The following is a 21558-nucleotide window of genomic DNA, read 5'->3' as shown; positions in this document are numbered from 1 at the left end:
AAACGTAACTTCATTACAGCAATGACTTTTAGAAACTGGTAAAGTAGCTTTTCGCGGAGTGAAAGAGCCAGTTCATTTTCTGTAGATAGATGAGAAATCAAATTTGGGTTGTGTTGACTAACAGCCTACTTTTTGAGACTATCCTGGACATTCTTGATTACATTCTCATTCTGTGAGCAGTTTCTTCCAGATGTAGGTAGATACTCATTTTTTTCTGTAAATACACAGTCCTTTTTGGTGAATGACATATAAAATATTGTACAGATTGTTATATAAACAAGAATTACCAATTTTGTAACAAGCATTCAAAATTCTTGAAGGTTAAGGTTCCTCCCAAGATACTTTTGCTCACATACTTGTTCACTTATATAGTCAACATCTATGTTGAATAAATCATGCAGGTTTTCCCCAGCTTGTTTCTTCAGAAAATGATTTAATGTAACATATAGTTCAAAGTGAATACAAGGTGTCTGTTTTTCTCTTTCTTCCTTTCAAATAGCATGAGAAACCTCAGTATAAAAAGCTAAAAAATCAGGAATGTAAATTTGACTCTGTGTTGCATATAGAACAGCAAAGTAACACTTGCTAATTTCTCACATGTTGGGAGGTTTTGTAGTTTCCCTCTACTCTTAAGCTGCAAGTCATTTGCATTACGAATAATGGATTGAAAGAGTAACTAAGCAAGAGTTACTTAGAATAGAGGACCTGCGAAAGCTTACAGTGCAAGTGAAATGATTTCTTGTCCCTCTTATGTTCCATACTATATCAAGATACAGTAGAAGATTGGACTGTAACGTGAAAGGGAAGTTTCCTTCATAGGAAAAGCATTGTGATCCTTTGACTGGCAACAACGTATTTCTGTATTGATAAGATTTAATTCAGATGTTTAAGCAGTGGGAGTTTTTCTTTAATGTAACATGAGATATTGTAAGTCATTTCCCAGAAAACAATCATAGTATGGTAATTGCACAGATGAGTGAAAAGGCAGTAGCTTTCTCTGTAATTGAGTTAATATAATCTTTATCTATTTCCATGCTTCTTATATGTCTTGTTTTTAAAGGTCCAAGAGAGGATCACCTTTTTCAAGATGTGGCCATAAGTTACGTATATTTTAATTTACAGATCCAGTATCGTAAGTTCTTCACTTTGCTCTCGTCTATTTGTGCAAATACATTCAAAGCAACAAGGAGTTGGCTCCCGTAGGTTTTATGTTTCATACTTACAACAAAGGATGTGACAAAAAAGCTTCAAACAAACAAAAGAGCAAATATTTTTTGGCAGAATATTGTTCAGAAGCAATTACATCGTACTCCATTTTGAAAAGCTGGCTTTAATGTGATGGTAATTTTAATTGTTGATTATTTTTGAGCCCATTTAATGGATGGTATATGCTCCACTTGAAAAATATAGAAAAATGCCTAGTTAAAGTAGATTAGTAGATTTTTTCTTGTTTTTCTTCAATAGAAGAAAAACAGTATAATATCCATGGTTAATGAATGATTGACCTACTTATTTTCAAAATACAAAATTCATGTGGAGTATTTAAAATGCTGGTCCTTTTACTCAATGCATGGCATGACCTTTTGGCATCCAGGTTGACTGCTTGTTTTAGACTTGCTGCCTAGCTTTTTGTTACCATGGTGTGTAATAGCTCTGGTTTATTCAGGCCCAGCTACTTGATATTTAGAAAAGTGAATGGTGCGTGTAGCACATAAGGTGTGTCCCAGTGAGTGGGGCTTTGTTTTCTAGAGCTTCTCCGGCTGAACTTTAGCAGCTCTGTGACTAAGGCTGTGCTGGGCTATTTGAGCTGCTGTGCTCCACCTTTCGCAATGGGACTGCTGCATGTCCTGTCACCCAAACCTCATTTCTTCAAGGTGAATGGCTTAAATGTTAAATAATAATAAAAATCTGGATAACTTCAAAAAGGATCTTCAAAATGAAGAAATCTGGTTGAAAAACAATGGGTAGTGCAACCAGAAATTAAATGAGTTTAATGTTCAGGAAACAGATTCACCAGCTCAGACACTCCAGAGCCTGAAAATACCCTTGATAATTTTTAATGAAGTATTTAATGAATGTCTGCTGTTTCTTTTTAATATTACTGCTTATTACTGTATCACAGTTCTGGTTTTGACAAAATGTAGGCACAGCAAATTTGTAATATTGTAAGTTATTAACAATTTAGTTGGAAAGTAGAGAAAGAAATTAGCAACAATAAGATAGTTAACATTAGCAGTTCAAAATTAAAAAACAAAACAAGAAACAACAAACAGTTCAGTTTGGGGTTGGAATCTGTTTTTGACCAATTTTTAATATTTTTAAAAACTGTTTTCCATTCACTGGTTTTGTACAAAACAAAAAAGATACTCTGTGATGAAACAGAAAATCTCCCATACTATTAACAGAATTTATAGTATGTTAAAGGGAAGACATTCTAATGAAAATCATCCATTTGCTTTGAAGCCAGTGTTCAAACTGATGCTAGAAATGGATGGTAATAAACAGTGAAAACTTATCACTTTATCACTTCACTCATGAAAGAATTAATTTATCTTAGCAATTAGTCATCTCAGGGGGCTGCTGTAGCTCATATTTCTTAAGGTAGTTTTATTTAAATATAAATTGGTTGGAAGAAGATAAGTTTCCCCCCGCTCTTATGTCCCTGATCCATAGGCAAATATACATAACAAACATAGGAATTTGTCTTTTTCTTTGTTTCTGAGTTTTCTTTTTTTTCTGAGCAGATTTGTGAATTGGCCATGGTTTTTGACATTAAAATTCCTAATCCCTGGTAAAAATGCATTTAAAACTGTTGCGGGTTGACCCTGGCCAGCAGTTAACCCACCCACACAGCTGCTCGCTCAATCCCCCCACCCCAGCAGAATGGGAGGAGAGAATAGGAAGAGCACAACCAAGAAATCCTGTGGGTTGGAATAAAGACAGTTTAATAAGTGAAGGAAGGAAAGAGGGCAAAAACAACACAAGTGATGCAAAGGCAATTACTCACTGCCTCCCACAAGCACGCTGCTTCCCAGACAGGCTCTGAGCAACAGCCCCATTGGAAGACCAACCCCTGTGCCACCTTCTTCCTCCACCCCAGTTTTTATTGCAGAGCACAATGTTGGCAGTTCAAGTCAGCCATCCAAGCCTTGTCCTCTTCCAACCTCAGCCTACTCACTTGCTGGGGAGCAGGGTGGGAAAGTCTTCTTGCTGTGCACTGCTCTGGTTAGCAGTAGCCAAGAGTAAGGTGTGTTACCAGCACTGTTTTAGCCATCAATCACTGCACCACATGGGCTGCGATGAGGGAAGTTAGCTCCATCCCAGTCTGATCCAGTGTACAACCAAACACTGATTTTTAGAACATGAAGGTATGTGAAATGTGTCACTAGCCTCCAAAATAGTTGCAGACTATTAGCTTTAGTTGATTTAAATAGTGTAGGATCCGGTCCTGGGTATGTTATGTGTTAGCTGAAGATCAGAAGTCAACCCTTGGTCAGATATAAATAGCAACAGCATATGATTGTGTAGCAGAAGTAGGTTTTACATATGTAGTAAGAATGGTCTTGTTACAGACTACCAAAGTACACAATTACTAATTCATGATAATTAGGGGAAAAAATATTTAAAAAAAAAAAAAGATTCTTAAGGACAGATTATTCTGTAGTCATTTAGAGAAGTTTCTTACAACTTCCTAACAAGAATTTAGAGGTCACTAGCTGAGCTTGAGAGGACCATGCTCCAAAGCTTTATTGTAGCTGCTGTACTTCAGTATGTCATGAACTTTTTAAAACTAAAAAAAAATGTTAAGTGAATGAATGTCTCTTAAATTTAGATGTAAATTAGTGATAAATCATTTATTTTGATACCGTATTCCATAACAGGGCAAGGCACGGTTTCTGCCATGCCCGCAAAGCATATACTAATTGAGGGCTGGATATAGACTGCTGTATAATGCTTGTATGCTAAGAAATCAGCCACATATTTTTCAAATGAAACATGAAATTAACTGCCACTGCTGACATTAATCTTTTTTCTTTATTGTGCAACTTGAAGCATAGAGGAACGTAAATGCATTAATAGCAAAGTTAGGTAAAAAGGACACAGTAAAATATAGGTTGAACTGGAACTACAAGTCAAAACTCTTCCCTTGTTCTCATGCCACTTAAACTGTGTCCAACTCCATAAATGCTTGCCTTTTCAACTTCTAAGGTCTTAAGGTATCAAGAAATCACCCCACTCAAAATATTTTGCCCTGCCCCTACCATCTAGACAGCAAGTGACCCTCATGCCCGAGTGCTGATAGTGGTCACCTCTTTAAACAAACAGTATGAGTGGGGAAATCACCTAAATGCAAGAGTGCCTGGGGTTCATGCCTTGCCCCTGATTACGGCAATTCCATATTGTGTGTGTGTATATGTATATATATAAAATAATATACATAATAACATATAACATATATTGTATATGTTATGCTGTAGTAAATTTTAAAATGGATAAAATCATTTGTTGCATGAAAAGTAAATGAATGCTGTACTAATTTAGAAATAGGTAAATACTGTTTCACTTCAGTTCTGATTGCTGCTGACACAGGGAAAAATTAGCTGAATCTTTAACAGTTTATCTTCAGGCTTCCAGTCAGAAAAGGAAAAAGTAGGACCTACATTTTCTTTTGCCATGGACGTTTTCACTGAGACTTTTCCACTGAGACATCTATTAAGATTTTGTACAATTTCAAAGTTTTACTTTTATAAGTTCTAAGTTATGATGGCAACTTTTCAAATGGAAGTCTTGGCTTTGACACCTGAGCTTTACATACTCTGAAAGAATGGAATGCCTATAATTTTGGCTTGATTTAGGCAATCTCAAAATGGAATGAGTTTGAATTAGGAGTATGAGTCACTTGACTCTCCTGTATTCCAAATAAACAGTAACCTTTTCTACTGAAGGACTTATGTACTAGTTTCAAAGACAGAGCATCTGAGGACCAGAAGGGCTCGATGCTGCAGAACAGAAGTGTAAGACCTTGAACAAATGGTAAAGCCTGATTGCTTTGTTGGTTCCGGATCAAGTGCTAAAACTGTGTTCCATTTTTGATAGGCCTGTGAAATCAGGAAGCATTTCATCATTGGCAGTCTGTTTTTTCTTCCTTTTTTTAACCATGTTTTTTGTTTTTTTTCTGATGTGGAATGGTTTTTCCACAGTGTAATGGTAAGGAAAAATTAGTTTTAAGCTTTTGCTTTCTATTACATCCATACAGGAAGGAGGAATAACACAAGAATGCTACTTGCAAATGTTTACAAATTTCTATCATTATGAAAATACATGGCAGCCATTGCTGGGTTCTCTACTCTTACCCTACAGCGGTATAAATAATGAGCAGTGTTTGCCCAACGAAGACAGGAGGAGTCCTGTTTATGTTCTTTGCCAGACCAGGAGTCCACCAGAGCTTTCTCTTATTCTGGCCTTGATTGCTGTCATCTACTTGTCATATCCCTGTAAAAGGAAGCCAAAATGAATCACCAAGTGAGGTTAAGAGCCACTTTAAAAGCTGGGCAAGCTGAGGGGTTATCCCACAAGAGAGAACCTTGCATGGTGCAAAAGGGCTCCATCTACTTTCTTTTCTTCACATCCATTTCCTGGATAAAGTATTCCCAGAAGGCTCGTCCTTTCAAAGTGTAGTCTGCTGATACAGAACTGAAAATTTCAAGACTTCGTGTACTTATTTAGACTGTACCTATCAGGTACTTATTTTTGTCTACATTTGCATTTAGTAAATGGAGAGGAAAAAAAGAAAAAACATTCAGGCTTGATTTTTGCAACTGAAGTTCTTTGTCTGCATAGTATCTCAACAAGAAGCTGTCATTTTCTAGAGCTGTTCTGTGCTGTGTTGTTGTGCTTGGAAATGTATTCTTATCAGCCTTTACTGGACACATGTAGCACAGTGTTATGTTTGTCTTTAGTTGTAATGAAATCTGAGACAAGGCAAATGGGGTGATTAAAAATAATGTGTACATAATTCTTGGTGTTTTTTTCTTAATGCCTGTGTGCATTGTTTTGGATATTTGTTGAGAGTTTTCTACAAAAGGACTACTGTGGTATAAGATGCAACACAAGGTAAATATATACGAGAAAATGCTTTAATATAGGAATTTCATTCAACTGAAAAGTTCCTGCACAGTTTACCACAGTTCTTAATTAATGTAGAAGCCTCCCACTCTTATAAAGTGTAACGTTAATAAGGGGTCTGTTAGAAAACTAATTACCTCCATAAAAGCTGGTAGGAGGTGATGGGTTCAGTGAGCATGGGAGTGATATGATGTGAAAAGCACACTAATCTCCAGCTGGAAACAGGGGCTGTTAGTTATTTACAATAAAAGTGAGCTTTGTTGCTTTGTAGATTTAAATCTGTTGTCTTCCCACCTTTCAGGTACTTCCATTGTCGGAAAAGAAATATGAGACTTCCACAAGATGAGAACTGTATGGTATGTCTGTTACCACGTCAAGTGCCTGTTTCAAGTGCTAACCATATTGTCAAACATGCTGGCAATCAACAAAATAAATGCATCTGGGAACATGAGATGGTTTTTCAAAATCTGTATCTGTGCATATCAGTTGCCACACAAACTAATACAATTGTACTTTGACAAAATCAGCAAGCATTTAAGTAATTGATGTTTGTTTCTCAAGATGCATTAAGCACGTGGATAGGCAGAAAAGTGGCTGCAAATACTTAAAGCAGCATGTGCTACGACATACAAAACAAACTTTGAAAGATCTGCTAGCCCAGAGGAAGAATAATGCTTTAATTTATGACATTACTATAACACTTTCAGGGTTGGATCTACGTGGCCTTTTCCTACAGAAAAATTTACTTTAACCATTAGCCCTCTATGCATTTTGCCATAATGCTATTGGTGATGTTATTTTCTCCATATAATTTCAGTAGCTCCTTTTTTGATATTCCAAGATGGAGCTTTGCTTTGTGTAGGAAGCTATCAAACAGAAAGTGCAGCATTGTCAAGAAGTCTCTCCTTCAAAGAAAACTTAAACTATTGCCTCTCAGGCAGTGGGGTAGTGGATCTGAAACCTTACTGCTTAGCTCTGAGGAAAAGAAAAGGGTTCTGCTTAATGAAATTCAATTTATGAAGCAACTTCTGAAGATCTTACATTAACTTGTATTGTGCAGCTAGGCCCCTGTATGCTGTTAAATGCCATTAACATACTTGGAAAAAGATTTTCTAATTGGATCAGGTTGAGTCATGTAATGTTTCCAGTAAATATTAAAGTTCCTGAGAACAAAAATATTAGCCTTTCTTTCGAGAGAAAGTGAAAGCACTACAGACTTGCACAGTGGACAAAGCTGGGAGCTGTGTCTCTTCTCTAAAACTGAGGCGGTGAACACTGTTGTTACTTCTTTGTGAGGCAAATGTATCTTGAGAAGTGAGAGAAATGAGAAAAGCTCAGTAATGCTTGTACATGATACTGGATGGGAGGTGTGTGTATGTATATTTTACAGGTAACACTAATATGGCACATTAGTAGTCCTTATGGGAAGTAGATGGAGTAATGGGCACAAGCAATTTCTACTGTATTTTGAATCAAAAGAAATCATTGGGGTATATGCTTCAGCAACTATAATTAAATTTGATTTACCATTAAGATAATTACATCTGCTTGATAAGGCTGGTCTGCATTACCTACATGGAAGTAACTCGGTGGCAGAGAGCAACCAAATTTCTGTTCACCTGTACATTTGCATGAAGCAAGATTGGAAAATCTCTCTACACACATGGGTGGTGGCTTGGCAGCTCTGAAGTTTAATGTTATGTTAAGCACAGGTTTAGTTTAGCATGTTCAAGAGTAAATTATATGTAAACAATCCCTACTGAAATTACAAATGCATAATTGTACTCACTGTAAACTCTCTAGGAAGAAGTTTTTTTGTCAAGTTTTCACTTCATACTGGGCAGCCTCAGACAATGTCATCTGAACTGGATCTCTAGATACTGCCATGTTAAGAAAAATACAAACAATGTGTGCTAGTTGCTAGTTCCTTTGAATCAACTTGAAAAACAAGAATTTCTATTTCCAAGAAGCTAGCATAAATTATGTATGTGTCTTTTGAGTTCTGACTTTGATTGCTGTTACTTCCTAAAATGTGTCTTTTAATGACTTTCTGAAGTATCATTAGTGCATTAAGAAAAACTGTAAAACTTAAAATTGAGTACAACTTTGGATCCCATTAAAAACCACGTCTTTCTGTCTGGGCCCTAATTCCTAGAAAATGTAAAAGTTAGGGCTCTTTCCTGCAAGCTTGCAAAATAGGAAATAGCTTTGCTGTTACATCACCCTTTCTGCCACCTGCTGTGCATGATACTTGCCATGTCATTTATCTCAACAGCTCTTTGGGATGTGGATTCCATAGGAAGTCATCTGTCAAATAATTTTCCCATGGCAAATAAGTTAAAAGATCTCAGTGTATTCCAACAATTTGCTTACTTGGAGAAGGAAGGGAAAGGTAGAAGAGAATGTTTAACCAAAACCAATAAAACACATCCTTTAGTTACTTCTAGATATTGGAATAAATTTTATTCAGTGAGTAATTTTTGTTCTTTGCACAAATTACTAAACTGAAATGGTATTCCCAAGAATACCAGTAATGTTGCAACAATCACAGCAAACATGTCTTAGTGAAGAAGCTACAGAATCAGATGCTGAAACATCTGGTCGAGGATAGTTGCTTTAGCTTTCAGAAACCTGAATGTAACCTGATTCGAGTACCTGACAAACTCAACATCCTCTCAGTGGTCCTCAGTAAAATTCAGATATTGTAGACCTAGGAAGTGAAGAATGGGAGACCGTGCCCACATAATCTTAATTTCATTGAACACTGCCTGCTGTTGTCCTTAACCATGACAGTCTCCCAGTCTTTGATCTATAAATACTAGAAACACCTTGGAAAGAGTAAAACACAGTACCCATCCTAGAAAATGGCTCTGTTCGTTCTTTCCAACTACAAACTTTGGCCTACCTGTCAAATATGTTCACCCTAAATATATTCACCACTGCCAGAATACCACATGCCATGGGATAACCTCTGTCTGCTAATGAGGCCTTCTGTTTTCCATGGGGACTTGTGAAGAGAAAATGTGAAGACTGGTATGTTCTATTAAAAAAAAAAAAAAAGTGGTTGTTATGAGCTGTAAAAGTTTTCAAAGCTGGATACTACTGAGTACTATTTTTTTCTAAGGGTTTTGACTTCTTTGGTTGGACTGTTACTATGTATTGAAATAACATGAATTAGTAGTGGCCAACTGGGGGTGAGGTAGAACACTCACTGCTTTTTTCTAAAACTTGGAATCTCATTATGTGGTGTTTACATTACCTAGAAGAGGTGTGTGTGTGCATATAATTAAATCTGAAACCAGGAATGGACTTTGTCTGATCACTTAACTAAATCTTAATAATTCACTAAGTATTTTGGGGACATCATGAAGCAAAGGATTCTCCTGGGTACACACATCTTCCAAGGTTTTGCTTTGTTTCTAGGACAATGGGGAGAAGGAAGGCTACAAGGGATCAGGAAAGTGTGTTAACTAATTCAAAGGACACCAATTAGTTACTCAGTCTTGAAAATTTACAATTCAGGACAATAACAAGTACAGAGACAGTAGGATTGATAGAAGTGACCCCTAAACAAGCAATTTTTAATCTGTACTCCAGCAAAATTGATTGTGAAAGCTGCTCTGTATTTAACTAGGTATTGTATTTTAGTAGATACTTATGCCTGTGAGGAAGGTCTGATACCCAAATGTCTGTGGCTATCTGAAGCCACAGATGCCTTCTTTAGGCTTTGTGAAATAACTATTAGTTCATTGTGCGAAAAGGACAAACACATTTCTTCCGTTTTAATAACTAGCTTGACTCACTTAGGGCTTTTGCTTTAAGAGGCAAGATCATTGTGTTTGTTCTTTAGCACGTGCACATGCAGTCTCCTAGATTTACTTGTGAGTGATGCTGCTGCAATCAAGCAATAAATGTGTATCAGCTGACTCTTCAGGTAAATTGTTAGTATAGACTCTGTTTTGTTGTATTTTGAAAATGATTGTCTCCCACTTCCTAAACAGTGGATGAGTTTTGTCGAGTCAGGTGTGGGAGGAAAACTGATCTTTATATGTTAATGGCAACTACAGATTGAGAAAAAGGAAGATATACATCTTAGCATATTTAAATGAGTTATCGACTGACCTTTCCTTTCTTTGTATCCTGCAAACTTCATCAGGGCTTTCCTCTTCATGTAGTCTTGTGTTGTCAGGCTTGACTAAATTTTCATCAGAAGGTAAAGATGGATGCCGTACACTTTTAATTAAGCACTGTACCTCAATTATTTTTAATAATTTTGTTGTGCTTGGAAAAGAGCCGGTGCACTTTGTACACATGTGCACACACATGCACGCTCATGCACATACTCCTGGAATTTTAAGCTACCTCAAACTTGATTTCTGTTAACAGTTGTGTATTCAAAGCCATTGCTGATTAATGCATCGCTGATTATATTTAAATGGCTGCAGTAGTGTGGAACAAGAAGTGAATCCTGTTCTTTCTCCCAGTTTTGGGGATGTTAGCAAGCCAGATATATGAATTCTGGATGATAGTTTTTAAGTTTCAATTATTACTTTCTTAAAAAGCGCAAGGCATAAGGGGGCATATTACAGAGGTCATGTCATCAGCAAGAGAGACTGAAGGGGTTTCTGTTGCTAGAAAGACCCCTGTTAGTTAAGGAAACAAATCTAAAGAGAATCCAGCAATTCCGATTTATCTATGATAATGGAAAGCAGGACAAGAGACCAGCCAGTTCACATGGCTCTTCTAGTATGCAAACCAGGAGAGAAAATTCAAGAAGATGCCAGAAACTGGAAATGCTATAGCAGCACTTGACAGTTTAAACAAGAACGGCCCGCTGTCAGTGTAGTTAGAATGTCCACTTTATGGGATATGCGCTTCAACTCAAGTGCAAATGTGAAAACTAGAAACCAACTAAGTGAACTGTACCAGAAATGCTTTGCTGGTCTGTGCACAGGACAGTAATTCCAAATCAAATAAAGTGCAGTGGGCCAGACTTAGATGTTGCAATTGGTCTTCCATGCCTGAATGAATGGGAAGCTGGAGTACCCCAATAGAGAGTTAATCCTGACAATGTGAGCGCTTGAGAGAACAATGTAGCTGTACCAATTGCAGATGTAATTTGGGTATGCAAGCATTCACCATCTCTAGCATAATGCCCGCCTATGAAGAGCTATGAAGGGTCCCATAGAGCCATTAATTTATTGTTTTAAGAGAAAAAGCGCACGCACTCACAAAAACCAACCAACCAAAAACCCCAACTGTTGATGAGATTTTGAATAAGTTGTGGTTGTAAAAATGTACTTTTTTTATAGTGACCAAAAATGCTTGTTCTACTTCAATAATACAAATTGATCTAATACAGCTGCTGTGTTAGGCTACTGTGAAGCAGCTAGAGAATACGTACAACAAACCACACCTTTGACAGTTTGTGGTACTCAGGAGCAGGATATTAATTTTGGATTATCATAACTATTTCTTTTAGTTTTGCAAAATCTGTTAACTTTCCTTCTATGTTTGAATTAGGAATGTCTTTGAGAAGGAAATACAGTGTAGGAGCTGTAGGTAACTTGGAGTAAAAGATCACAAGAGGAAAAATAATGCGGGTACCAAAATGGCCTCTAAATCGAAATATTTTTCTCTCATAGTGCTGTTTTGCCCAATCTCTTATTTTTACTCTGTTGCTTGGTTGTGGTGCTTTTGGTAGGTAGACAGCTTTTTAGTGCTTTTCTGCCTTGATGTTCACTGTTTTTATTCTGTTAAAACACTGTTTTGTTCACGGTTACCTTGAATAGGCACACTGGCTACCAAAACACTATTATATATGCAATCTGGTGGTAAAATTTCAGAGAAGAAAACAGTGAAACATTTGTAATGCTAGTTCTGTTACGAGCAGAGAACAAACTGAGAGCCGGAAAAGCCTGAAGGATGAGGTACCATGCTCTCTTAAATGGGAGTAATAACTATTCAAAATACTTGCTACTGGGAGCCAGTGTAACATTGTCTCATCATCATGTGTAGAGCATGAAGATATGTAGGTCTGAATTAAAATTGTATGAGAGGTAACTTGAAGCACAGCACTTGTAGACATGATATTATAAGGATGAAAGAGGAGGAGGGTTGGCAGCAGAGGCAATATTTCCTGCTCGTGGTTCTAAATTACCAGCACTGAGTTTTGCTGCTACAGATCCTCACGTGTGCAGATTTGTGTGCTGTCTCTTGGTGGTACATTAATTCTCATACTGTACCTGTGTATCTTTTTATTGAAATGCTCTTCCAATTATTAAGGATAATTCAGCAAGCCAAATATGACACAGATTTGGTAGTAGCGTAAAAAAGTGACTCACTTCTCTTTAGAACAGAACTTGCACTGCAGCACATGGCAAGTATTTCCTTAAAGCCAGATATCCCCCTAGTCCTCATTTTGAAGTGCTTTAATTTACAGCAAAACAAAGTTTTTGCATTTTGGCTCTCAGCAGACACTTGCAGAATGAGGAAAACCGAATGTCTGGGTTATACGAAGTTAATAAAACCAGATGCTATTAACAACCCAGTATATCAGTATTGCGTGCATCAACATCACGCTGTTCTAAGATGAAGGAAGGAGTTAGTGTTAGGATGAAATGGCAGAAGGATGTAATTGGATATAAAATACAGAGGGTTAACTTAAGAAAAGGATGATAAATGAATACTTTGCCTTAAAAATACTTTGTGCAGAGTTCTCTCTATTTCAAGGAACATGGTGAAGAGACCCATAAATCATTCAGGTGCATGGTGCTATGGTGGTGGTCATGCACATGAGGTCACTTGCATAATTTGTCAAAGTAAAACCGTCTCATTAATGATGAGTATCAAGGTCAAAGTGAGAAACGAGTTATGACGCTGCTTTTTAGCTCGTTTAGTTCAGGTAATGGGAAGTATGGATTGCTGTTGTTGAATGTACAGCACAAATGTATAGCATGACATGACGTCTCTTAATTTGGTTGATTTTTTTGTACACAGGAGGGAGAAGAACAAGGCAAGCAGTTTCTGTCATTTCCCTGTTGTATCTGGACACTCATTCTTTGTGATCTGAAAAGCTCTACTTTTCTGCCTTCTATTACTTGCATCTTATTCTGAATACGCATGAAATTGTGCTTTAAAGATCTTGCTGCAAGGCAAACAGACTAGGGAAGCACTTCAGTAAAGCAGAAATAAGTGGCTGGCTTCTGTGTTTTATTTATTTATTATTCTAATGAAAACCTTTGATCCAGTCTCGGAGATACCTATTTCTAGCATCGTTGCACCGTGGTTACCTTTTACTCAGATTCTAATGTTGATAGCATGAACAAATGAAACATCTTTTATTTTATCCTGAAAGGAAGAAATCATCAGTGCAAAAGTAATTACAATGGAAATGTAATTATCACATTTTAACAATTGCTATAACACAATTAACACATATCACAGCCAAGCAGTGATCAACTCCAAGGAAGAACTGACTTGCTCCTTCCTGTTTTGAGCTCTTCCACTGCAAAGAACAGGTACAGTACACCAAGACAGCTGGTTTTGACTTAGTGAATGAAGCTCTGTCAGCAGAAGGAAAGGAAAGCACTGCACTCAATATCATCAGTCTTTGGCCATGGCTTAATGGCTTCCACTTGTGTGTTTCACAGCTGGCTTGAGTTAGCGTGACCACATTTCTGCTGGAGACTTTCCTTCTGTTTTCTCTTCTTCTTTTCTTCTGTTTTCTTTTCTTCTGTTTTTCCCAACCCATGTGCTGAGCTACTGCTCGCGGGTGAGCTCCTGCTGCTTTGGTCTGAGTGCCAGGGACTGGTGACAGCTGGAAGGGGAGAGGAGAGGGGTGGGATTTTCTCAGATATGCAGATCTCTGGACAGCCTGGTGGGTAAGCTGGTCTTGCTTACCGCATCGTCTGTCTATTCATTAATGCTGACGCCCGGAGGCTTGAAAGTAGCTGAAGGAAAGGAAGAGTCCCTTCTTTTGGTGGCAGCATCTTATGTAGGCTTGAACTGGCAGTGTAACCACATCCTAAAGCCTTGGCAAAGGCTCAAATCATTAAGTTACTTATAATTGAACAGGAGAGTAGTGCTGTTGCTGTCTTTCATTTCATGGATCAAGCCTGCAGATCCTGACTTAAAATTGGTAATTGCTTTGCAAACTGATGTTGCACTCGTAAGTCAATTTGAATCTCATTACAAACATTAAAACAAAGTACCCGTTGTAACACTTCCTCCCTTAATTCCCTTTGTTGTTCTGCCTTACATATAGCTTGATTCTTTGTTCCCTCACTTTTTCTTGGCCATATTCTCCATGTTAAATGTGTTGTGTTTTTTCTTTAAGCCTAGAATTTGGCATACGTTTTTGCATAGATTTTGAGATATGTAGCTGTACAAATGTCCTATCATGCATGGATTTATAAAAGCTTTGTAAATGCAATATTCATTTTTGATGCTTGGAAGGATCAACTCATGAAATTTTTGTTGTGTGTTTAAATGCTATGTCCCTGAACTTCTGGAGCTACTGTTCAGGACCTTGCTCATCACAAACTCTTTTGTAATTTTCATGTCCCTTTAAAAGCCCAGCTGTACTGGTTTGCAGGAGCATAGAATCTGGATGAAAGAAAAAAGTTCAGGTATGGTAAGTGCCAAACTCAGATACCATTTCTGTCATAGTAAGTTGCTCTGTTGCGTGGTTCTCATGCTTTTTTTGTAAGGAAGCAAAGGTACGACTGCAGCTCACTTAATCTAATTCACAGGAATGTAAAAAAAAGTTTGCAGCTCTCTTTAAACTAGTATTTACCCCGGTGCTAACGGGTGCAGTGGTAGCAATTACAGTGAGCCATTTCTACTAACAGACTGATGCTCTGCTGAGAAATTCACTGTGAGGAAATCATTCCGTGATGTTAAACTGAGCTCGTCTTTTTATATGAACTTATTTCAATGAATTGTCTGGCTTGCATCTTCTGTCGAGTATACATCTTTTCTCAGTTAACCATTACTGTCCAAATGTCACCCGGTCCCTTGTCTTGTGCTGATAGCTGCCTCGTTATTCTCATAAAAGCAGTTGTCTTTGCGGATTCAGGGTATTTTTTCCTTTTAAATTTTTTGTTCCATTTAATGAAATCATTGAAGTGTCTCCCTGAAATGAAATAGCGGTAGATTCATGAAATCGGTCGCCTTTACTAGACCTCAGTGCCAAGTGCACTCACCTCACGCCGCGGGCAGAAGCTTCATGCGGCTGCCCCTGCCTGGAGGGAGAGGATCAGGATCCCAAAGGGTAGGAAGGTTCATTTTATTTTGTTACTGATTCAGTATTTGAAAAAGCATCCTGTGAATAACAGGAAGCTATGCCCCAGTGCTGCCTTTCAGAGAGAGGAGATAATGAATTTTGATGCTGTACGTTACGATAGTTAGGCAGAGCAGTAATAATTAAGGCTGTTTTCAATTTTATTTTTCAGGCTATAAAAATTGCGGTTACAAACCCGATTAGGTGAAATCACAAATGAAGATACAATGATAAATATCATTTAGATGCAAAGATGCAAATTCTGAGTATGACTGAAAGTCTGAGTACAAACTGAGGGCTGCAACTAGTGCCGGGAGGCGGTGAGAGGAGAAATGCGAACGCTTTAACCGCCTTTTCACTATTTAAGATCGTAACAAGCCGCTGTCACTTCACGACCGGCGTGACAGGAGGCAGCGGGGCCACTTGCTGGGCCCGGCCACGCCACGAGACCGCGATGGCTGCGCCTCCCTCCCCTACCCCCCCTTCCCGGCGCGGGGCGGGCACCGCCTCGCCCCCAGCCCCCGGCGGCCGTTTATCGGGGAGGGGGGCGGGCTGGGCGGGGTGACGTCATGTCGGGGGCGTGTCGCGGCAGCGGGCCGGCGGGGCCGTGCGGCGGCATGGGGCGGGATGGGGCGGGCGGCGGTGGCCGGCGGGAGGCAGCGGCCGGGAGGCAGCGGCCGCCCCGCCGCCGGGCTCCTTGAGGCTCCTCGGGCCGCCGCTGGTGAGTGGGCGGGCGGCGCAGGAGCCGGCGGAGCGCTAATTATTGTTAATTTTTTAATTGCTATTTTTTTCGGGGGGGGGGGGGGGGGAGGCTGCAAGCCGGTGTCTGGTGGTCTGGGGGCGTCGGCTGCCCGGTGGAGGGGCGGTGAATCGCCCCGCGACCCCCCGCCGTCTTTTGAGGCGCTATGGGGTTGGGTTTGGGGCTGGCTTTGGGTTGTGCCGGCTTGGGGATGGGAGACCCGCGGCCCCAAGGGGTTGCCTGAAGGCCCGGGACAGTTTTGGGGGAAATTCGGGGGGGATTGGGGCAGGCAGCTGCTGCGCTGCCCGGGAGAGCTCGTCCGTCTCCCCTTTAATCCCCAGCAGCCGGAGGGGATGCTGCCGCGGCGCCTCATTAAAAAGTTGGGAGCTAATTAGCCGTTTCTTACAGCTGGAGGTCCAGGTTTTAATTAGAGTTCCCGTCTTTGGGTTTAAACTGATTAAAGCTAAGCTAGAGCTACTCTGGTTCCTCTGGCTGTTTGTTCAAAAAGGGACGAAGAATCAAGAAGCCGCGGTGAGCTCCTTGCTGCTCCTGCTGCAAAGCAAGCCCCCGGCTGGGGCAGGGAAGGAAACCTCTGAACGCAGCCCAGGTGTATAGGTGTGCGGCTCCCAGGGCTTGGGTTCAGCTGGAAAACCCTCATTTGGGAAGGAAAACGGGGATGGATTAATTAACAAAGGTAGCTCGGGATGCTCTGGGATCGTTCAGGTGTGTTTCCCAGGGTCCAAGCCTTGTACAGAGTGTTTTCGGAGGTACGGTGATGATGCTTCTGGTAATACTAAAATCTGTGTGAGCATCTAATTCCTGACCAAAAGGCTCACCCAAATGTCAAGCTGCTTAGAGTTGTCCTCCATTACCTCCCCTGTTCATCTCATTTGCATGCTTCTGCCTTTGTTCAGCTGACAAACTGTTCCTTGCTCTAGACTTTAAAAAGAAAATTCAGTGTATGGCTCGTTCACGAGTACCCTCCTGTATTTTTAACAACTTTCTTAGCCTTTTTAGGTGTTTGAGAGACTTGCAAATTGGTAATTCTTTAGGGAGTTAGCACGCTGATTAGACTTGCATAGTTGGTTTATTCTGAATATTTCACAGCACTCCTGATACTCTTTATGGGAAGAGTTTAATGTGTTGTGTTTTTTTTTTTCTTGTTGTTATCTGTTGTGGCAGCACTTTGCAATGGATGCTTTAAAACATGGGGAAAAAAGGGGTGGGTGGGGAGTTCCGGAAAATGACTGTGAAATGAGCGATACCCTTCTAAGGTGCACGGATGGGTCAAGCTGGTGGTGCTCTCCCATGTGGGACTGGGCTGAGTGTAACTCTGTGAGCTGGTTCCCCTTCGCTGTTGTTCCAACACGAATTTCATTTGTTCAAGTATTTAAGTGAATTACTATTAGGACTATTTATTAGTGACTAAATCCCGTGCAAAAAAAAGCTTCTGTGCAAAACCTTGTGTGTTAATTTGGCATAACTAGGTATTTACATTCGAGGCACTTGAATGCTCTGGTGTCAGGTATGCTGCCTATGAAACCTGTGCAATTAAATTTCAAAGTAAACGTGACTAATTTTTTACTGCTATGATTATTCCTTATGTTAACTACAATACACATCACCTAGTATTATGTCACTGTGCATAATGAGACAAACTGTCATCTTGGTTTCTGTATTTAATGTGGGATTTGTGTACATGACTGCTGCAATTACCTGCTTCTAATATCCTCAGAATAACTGTCTTGCTTTAGACAATTGTCCTTCCTCATGTGGAAGGAGCAAGTTCATGCACAAGGAACACCTGTACTTGAAAATTAAAGTGCTTATTAGATTTTAGAAGACTTTTTAAGCTGGTCAGTCCTGAGAAACCTTACGTACATTCCCCAAAAGTGCTGTACTGCACTTACGGTGTGAAGAGCAAGGGAGCTGGAAGTTTGCCTACAGCATGCAAAGTCTTACTGGGTTGGTCAAACTTGAAGTTGGTGCACAGGTTTTTCTTTTCCCAAGCCGTGCGTATCCCCTTCTGATCTTGGTCTTTTTCTCCTTTGACAGTTGTTGCTGGCTTGTGCTGCCACAGCCATGTTGCCATCAGATGCCTGTTTTCCATTTGTGCTGCCTTTGGAATTACTGCCTTATACCTTCTAGATTTTTGAATTGAATTTTGTTTGGTTTCTATATGTATGTTATCCTTTCCTTATCCAGTAGATTCACTGTCATGTAACATATATGTCAATGAGAATTACGTGCCTTAATAAAAAAAAAAAAAAGAAGAATCTTTAAAGAGAAACATTATGTGAAATTAAATCCAGAATAACCTCATCATCTAATAGCAGTGCAAATTCAAATAATGACTTAATAGAGAAACTTAAGCCTTTTATGTGATGAGAATAACCTTGTTAATTATCAGGGTTAATGAGGTGTGTTGCTTTGAAGTGAGCAGAGTGATCACAGGCCAAAAAAAAAAAAAAAAAAAAAAACTCTCGAACTGAATATTATTTTTCCAAATCGTTGGTAATTGAAATGTGGATTTTCTTCCAGGCTGCTGGGTGTTATTATAGTAGCTTATAGGAGACTCTTCGGGAAGGAGGCATAAGCACCTGTTAAAAAGTAGGCTGTGTGATGCAAACAGTCAAACTTATTTTACCATTTCATGCGGTAAGCTGTATTGGTTGGACTTGTTTGGTGTGGCCATTTTGATGGTTCAGTGCCTTTTCTTCCAAATCCATTGGCAAGCAGGCATGCACCGAAAGGTGAATCTCATTAATTTGAGTGCTGTTGTTTGAAGTAGGAGGGAGTTGGTTAGGAGTGCGTGTTCAGTGTAGTTTTGTACCTCCCTAGAGTACTTCCCTCTACTCATAACCTCATATAGGTTGTTCTACCTGACGGTTCTTAGGGTTCAGGGGAATTAAAGGTGCTTTAGCAGTCGTACTGCACCGGTGATACCACACTGGTCCTCAGAGAGGTGTACGGGTTAGATCCCGGGCTGTCAGCATGAGGCTGATGGTTTTGGCAGTGTTGGAAGGCTTATAAAGTTAACTTCAGACAAGGTGACTATGGAAAAACAAGGCTTCTGTTTTCACAGTGAAGGTGATACTATATTTATAGCTCTTTTATGATCTTACGAGATGAATGTTTTTTTGCACAAGGATGTTCAAGGTGTTGAAATTGTCTCTGGTATCTTGTGTGTAGGGAGAGTTGTGCTGTTCCTGCCTGAACATTGTCCCATGAGCTTTGCTTATCTGCTGGGGGGTCCTTCGCAGCAATGTGCCCCAGAGCAGACACACAGATGTCTGCTTGTCCCAGGGACCTGTGAGCAGGCCAGCTCTGGCGTGGTCACGGAGCACAGTGTGCAGCCTCGCCTCACCGCGTGCAGCATGTGGAAGGAGGCAGCTCTTTCTGAACGTGCAAATGGGGAAAAGCATTCTATCAATGAGCATCTGTCTGCAACAAAAGAAAACAAGGAGCAAAGCAACTGGACCTGAGGTGTCCCCTTGCAGTTGCAGCTGTTACTGGAAATTAAGACAAAGCAGAAAGGATGTTCTCGTAATATGTAAACTTCTCTTGATAATACAGTGCATGGAGTGGGAGGAAGAGTGGCATGTTATTGCTGGCTAGCTGCATGCAATCAATTGCAACTTGAAAATTCTCTAACTTACGCAGTTTTTGGTTTATAAGACTTAAATCCGTTCTGTATATTCCTTTAAAAAAGCAAATAATAGTTTAGTATTTTGTAAAATCAAAGAATTATTAAACTTAATTTTAAGTAGAAGTGCATGCATTTTTGCAGAGCCAAGCTTTACGATATTAAGCTGACTATGTAGCAATGTTAGTGTTCTTCATACAGAAAAAGAATTGTAGTTTGATCACTCAGACCTTGGTAGAATAAAATAATACAAAACTTAAGTCTGGCAGATTGAGGAGGCTTGGATATACTGGGAATGTTTCATTGATTGCCTCCCAGCAACTGGAATCCAAGTAGAGACATTGCGTACCTGCAAACGGACTTTTAGGTAGGCAGCCAGATGTCTAACATGATTTCTGTAAAAGGGGTATGTAATATCTGATTGTATTAACGTGCTGGACAATGTGGGACGTAGTGGGAAATACAAGGTATGAATTACTTCAGATTATTAAACAGCGTAAGGACTTTGTTCAGCAGCTCACTTTGAGAGTCTGAGAACCAGAAGCTTGTTTCATTTCTGGCTTGGGATAACACCACTCTTCGTCTACTTATCTGTGCTCCAAAGTTAAGCTCTTCAAATAAGAGAGGGGTCACTGATAGCTCTCCCTTTTCCTCAGAGGAACATTTTCTCTTTTTGATGTCTGTAAAAGCATTACAAACTGCTTGCTTGTGTTGTTTCTATCTGTATTTTTATTTCTGGTCACTTTACGCAGATACGGAGTGGAGAAGCTGAGGCAGGGAAGCGGCTCAGGAACTTGCGGAAACATCATCATCATGTCACCACGTGGCTAGGGCTCCCAGTAGGGATGTGTAGGGGACAGCTTTTGTGCCCGCCAGGGTTCTTCTGGTCACATTGAGTCATTGAGTGGAAATAGGCTTGTGGCTTGATGGCTGTGTGTTTCATGGGGGATGAGGAGGTGCTGGCGAGGAGCGAGTGCCCGAGGCAGGAGGGTTGTTCTGGTGTCTGTCCGTGTGGCAGGGGAGGTGCGGGTGCAAGCTGGTGAAGCTACGCAGGGTGTCGTGGCCACTGTGGTGTGGCCGGCTGGTTTGTGTGACATCTCCTACGTGGCATTGGTATGGCCTGAGTGCAGCCAAAAAATTAGTTGAATATAGGGGGTTTCTTCATACGTGATGTACTAATAGCTTGGCTTTCCACAGAAGTCGGTCATATGAGATGATGTTACGGAAGTGAGGGACTTCTTGAGCATGAAAGGAAAGGTTCAAAGAGGAAATAATGATTAATACATAGAATCAACTATAAAATTGATGTAGCAAGAGCTGAGCTAGATAGATGCCTAACCTAAGGGAGAAAATACTGGCATGAGATCAAGTAGCAATAAAGTAAGGGCTGGGACAAGATTTCTAGCCAACAGAGAAGTGTGCACTTGGGGCTGTCTTCTGACAAGATAAGGGTGCACGGATGTTGCACGGTCAGAGTTTTAGGGCAGCGTGCAAGCCCAGGGTAAGGCACTGTAGGATTCGATAACTACGATAAAAGGAGGCTTGGAAAACAGTCTTGGTCATGGAGGGCAGCATTAATCCTGGTGCATTGCTGGAAATGATTAGCTACAACCCTTTGCATAGCAGATGAATGTGAGGTGAACTCCAGCTCTCTGGTTATCGGGGTCAGCTGAGTGCAGAGGCACTTGTAGTGAGCTCTCTGCTGTTTAAGGACCTTGATGCTATCAACCAGAGTAAGAAAAAATCGTGCTCACAGGTAGGCTG

The 21558-nt window shown here is 40.0% G+C and overlaps 1 protein-coding gene and 1 long non-coding RNA gene across 10 annotated transcripts in view; both read left to right on the top strand.

Moving 5' to 3' along the window:
* The window catches only part of MARCHF1 (membrane associated ring-CH-type finger 1), a 299519-nt gene that overhangs the window by 43955 nt on the left and 234006 nt on the right, over positions 1-21558 (top strand). For 4 of the 9 annotated variants that reach the window (XM_066996129.1, XM_066996117.1, XM_066996124.1 and 1 more), the window contains exon 1: positions 15983-16130. Coding sequence is in view for 1 of the 9 variants with exons in the window: in XM_066996128.1 (XP_066852229.1) it covers positions 16037-16130 (94 nt within the window). In the remaining 8 variants the exon portion in view is untranslated. Of the gene's footprint in view, positions 1-6427; positions 6483-15982; positions 16131-21558 lie in introns of those variants that run through there. The other 5 variants (XM_066996116.1, XM_066996118.1, XM_066996119.1 and 2 more) reach the window with 4 other exon arrangements.
* The window catches only part of LOC136790719 (uncharacterized), a 29814-nt gene continuing 24463 nt past the window's right edge, over positions 16208-21558 (top strand). The window contains exon 1 of the long non-coding RNA XR_010831164.1: positions 16208-16763. This is a non-coding gene — a long non-coding RNA (uncharacterized lncRNA). The remainder of the gene's footprint in view (positions 16764-21558) is intronic.

Source organism: Anser cygnoides, chromosome 4 (assembly GCF_040182565.1).
Source record: "Anser cygnoides isolate HZ-2024a breed goose chromosome 4, Taihu_goose_T2T_genome, whole genome shotgun sequence".
NCBI classification, from domain to species: Eukaryota; Metazoa; Chordata; class Aves; order Anseriformes; family Anatidae; genus Anser; species Anser cygnoides.
Note: the sequence above shows the minus strand (reverse complement) of the source record. Positions and strands in the feature narration are given on the sequence as shown.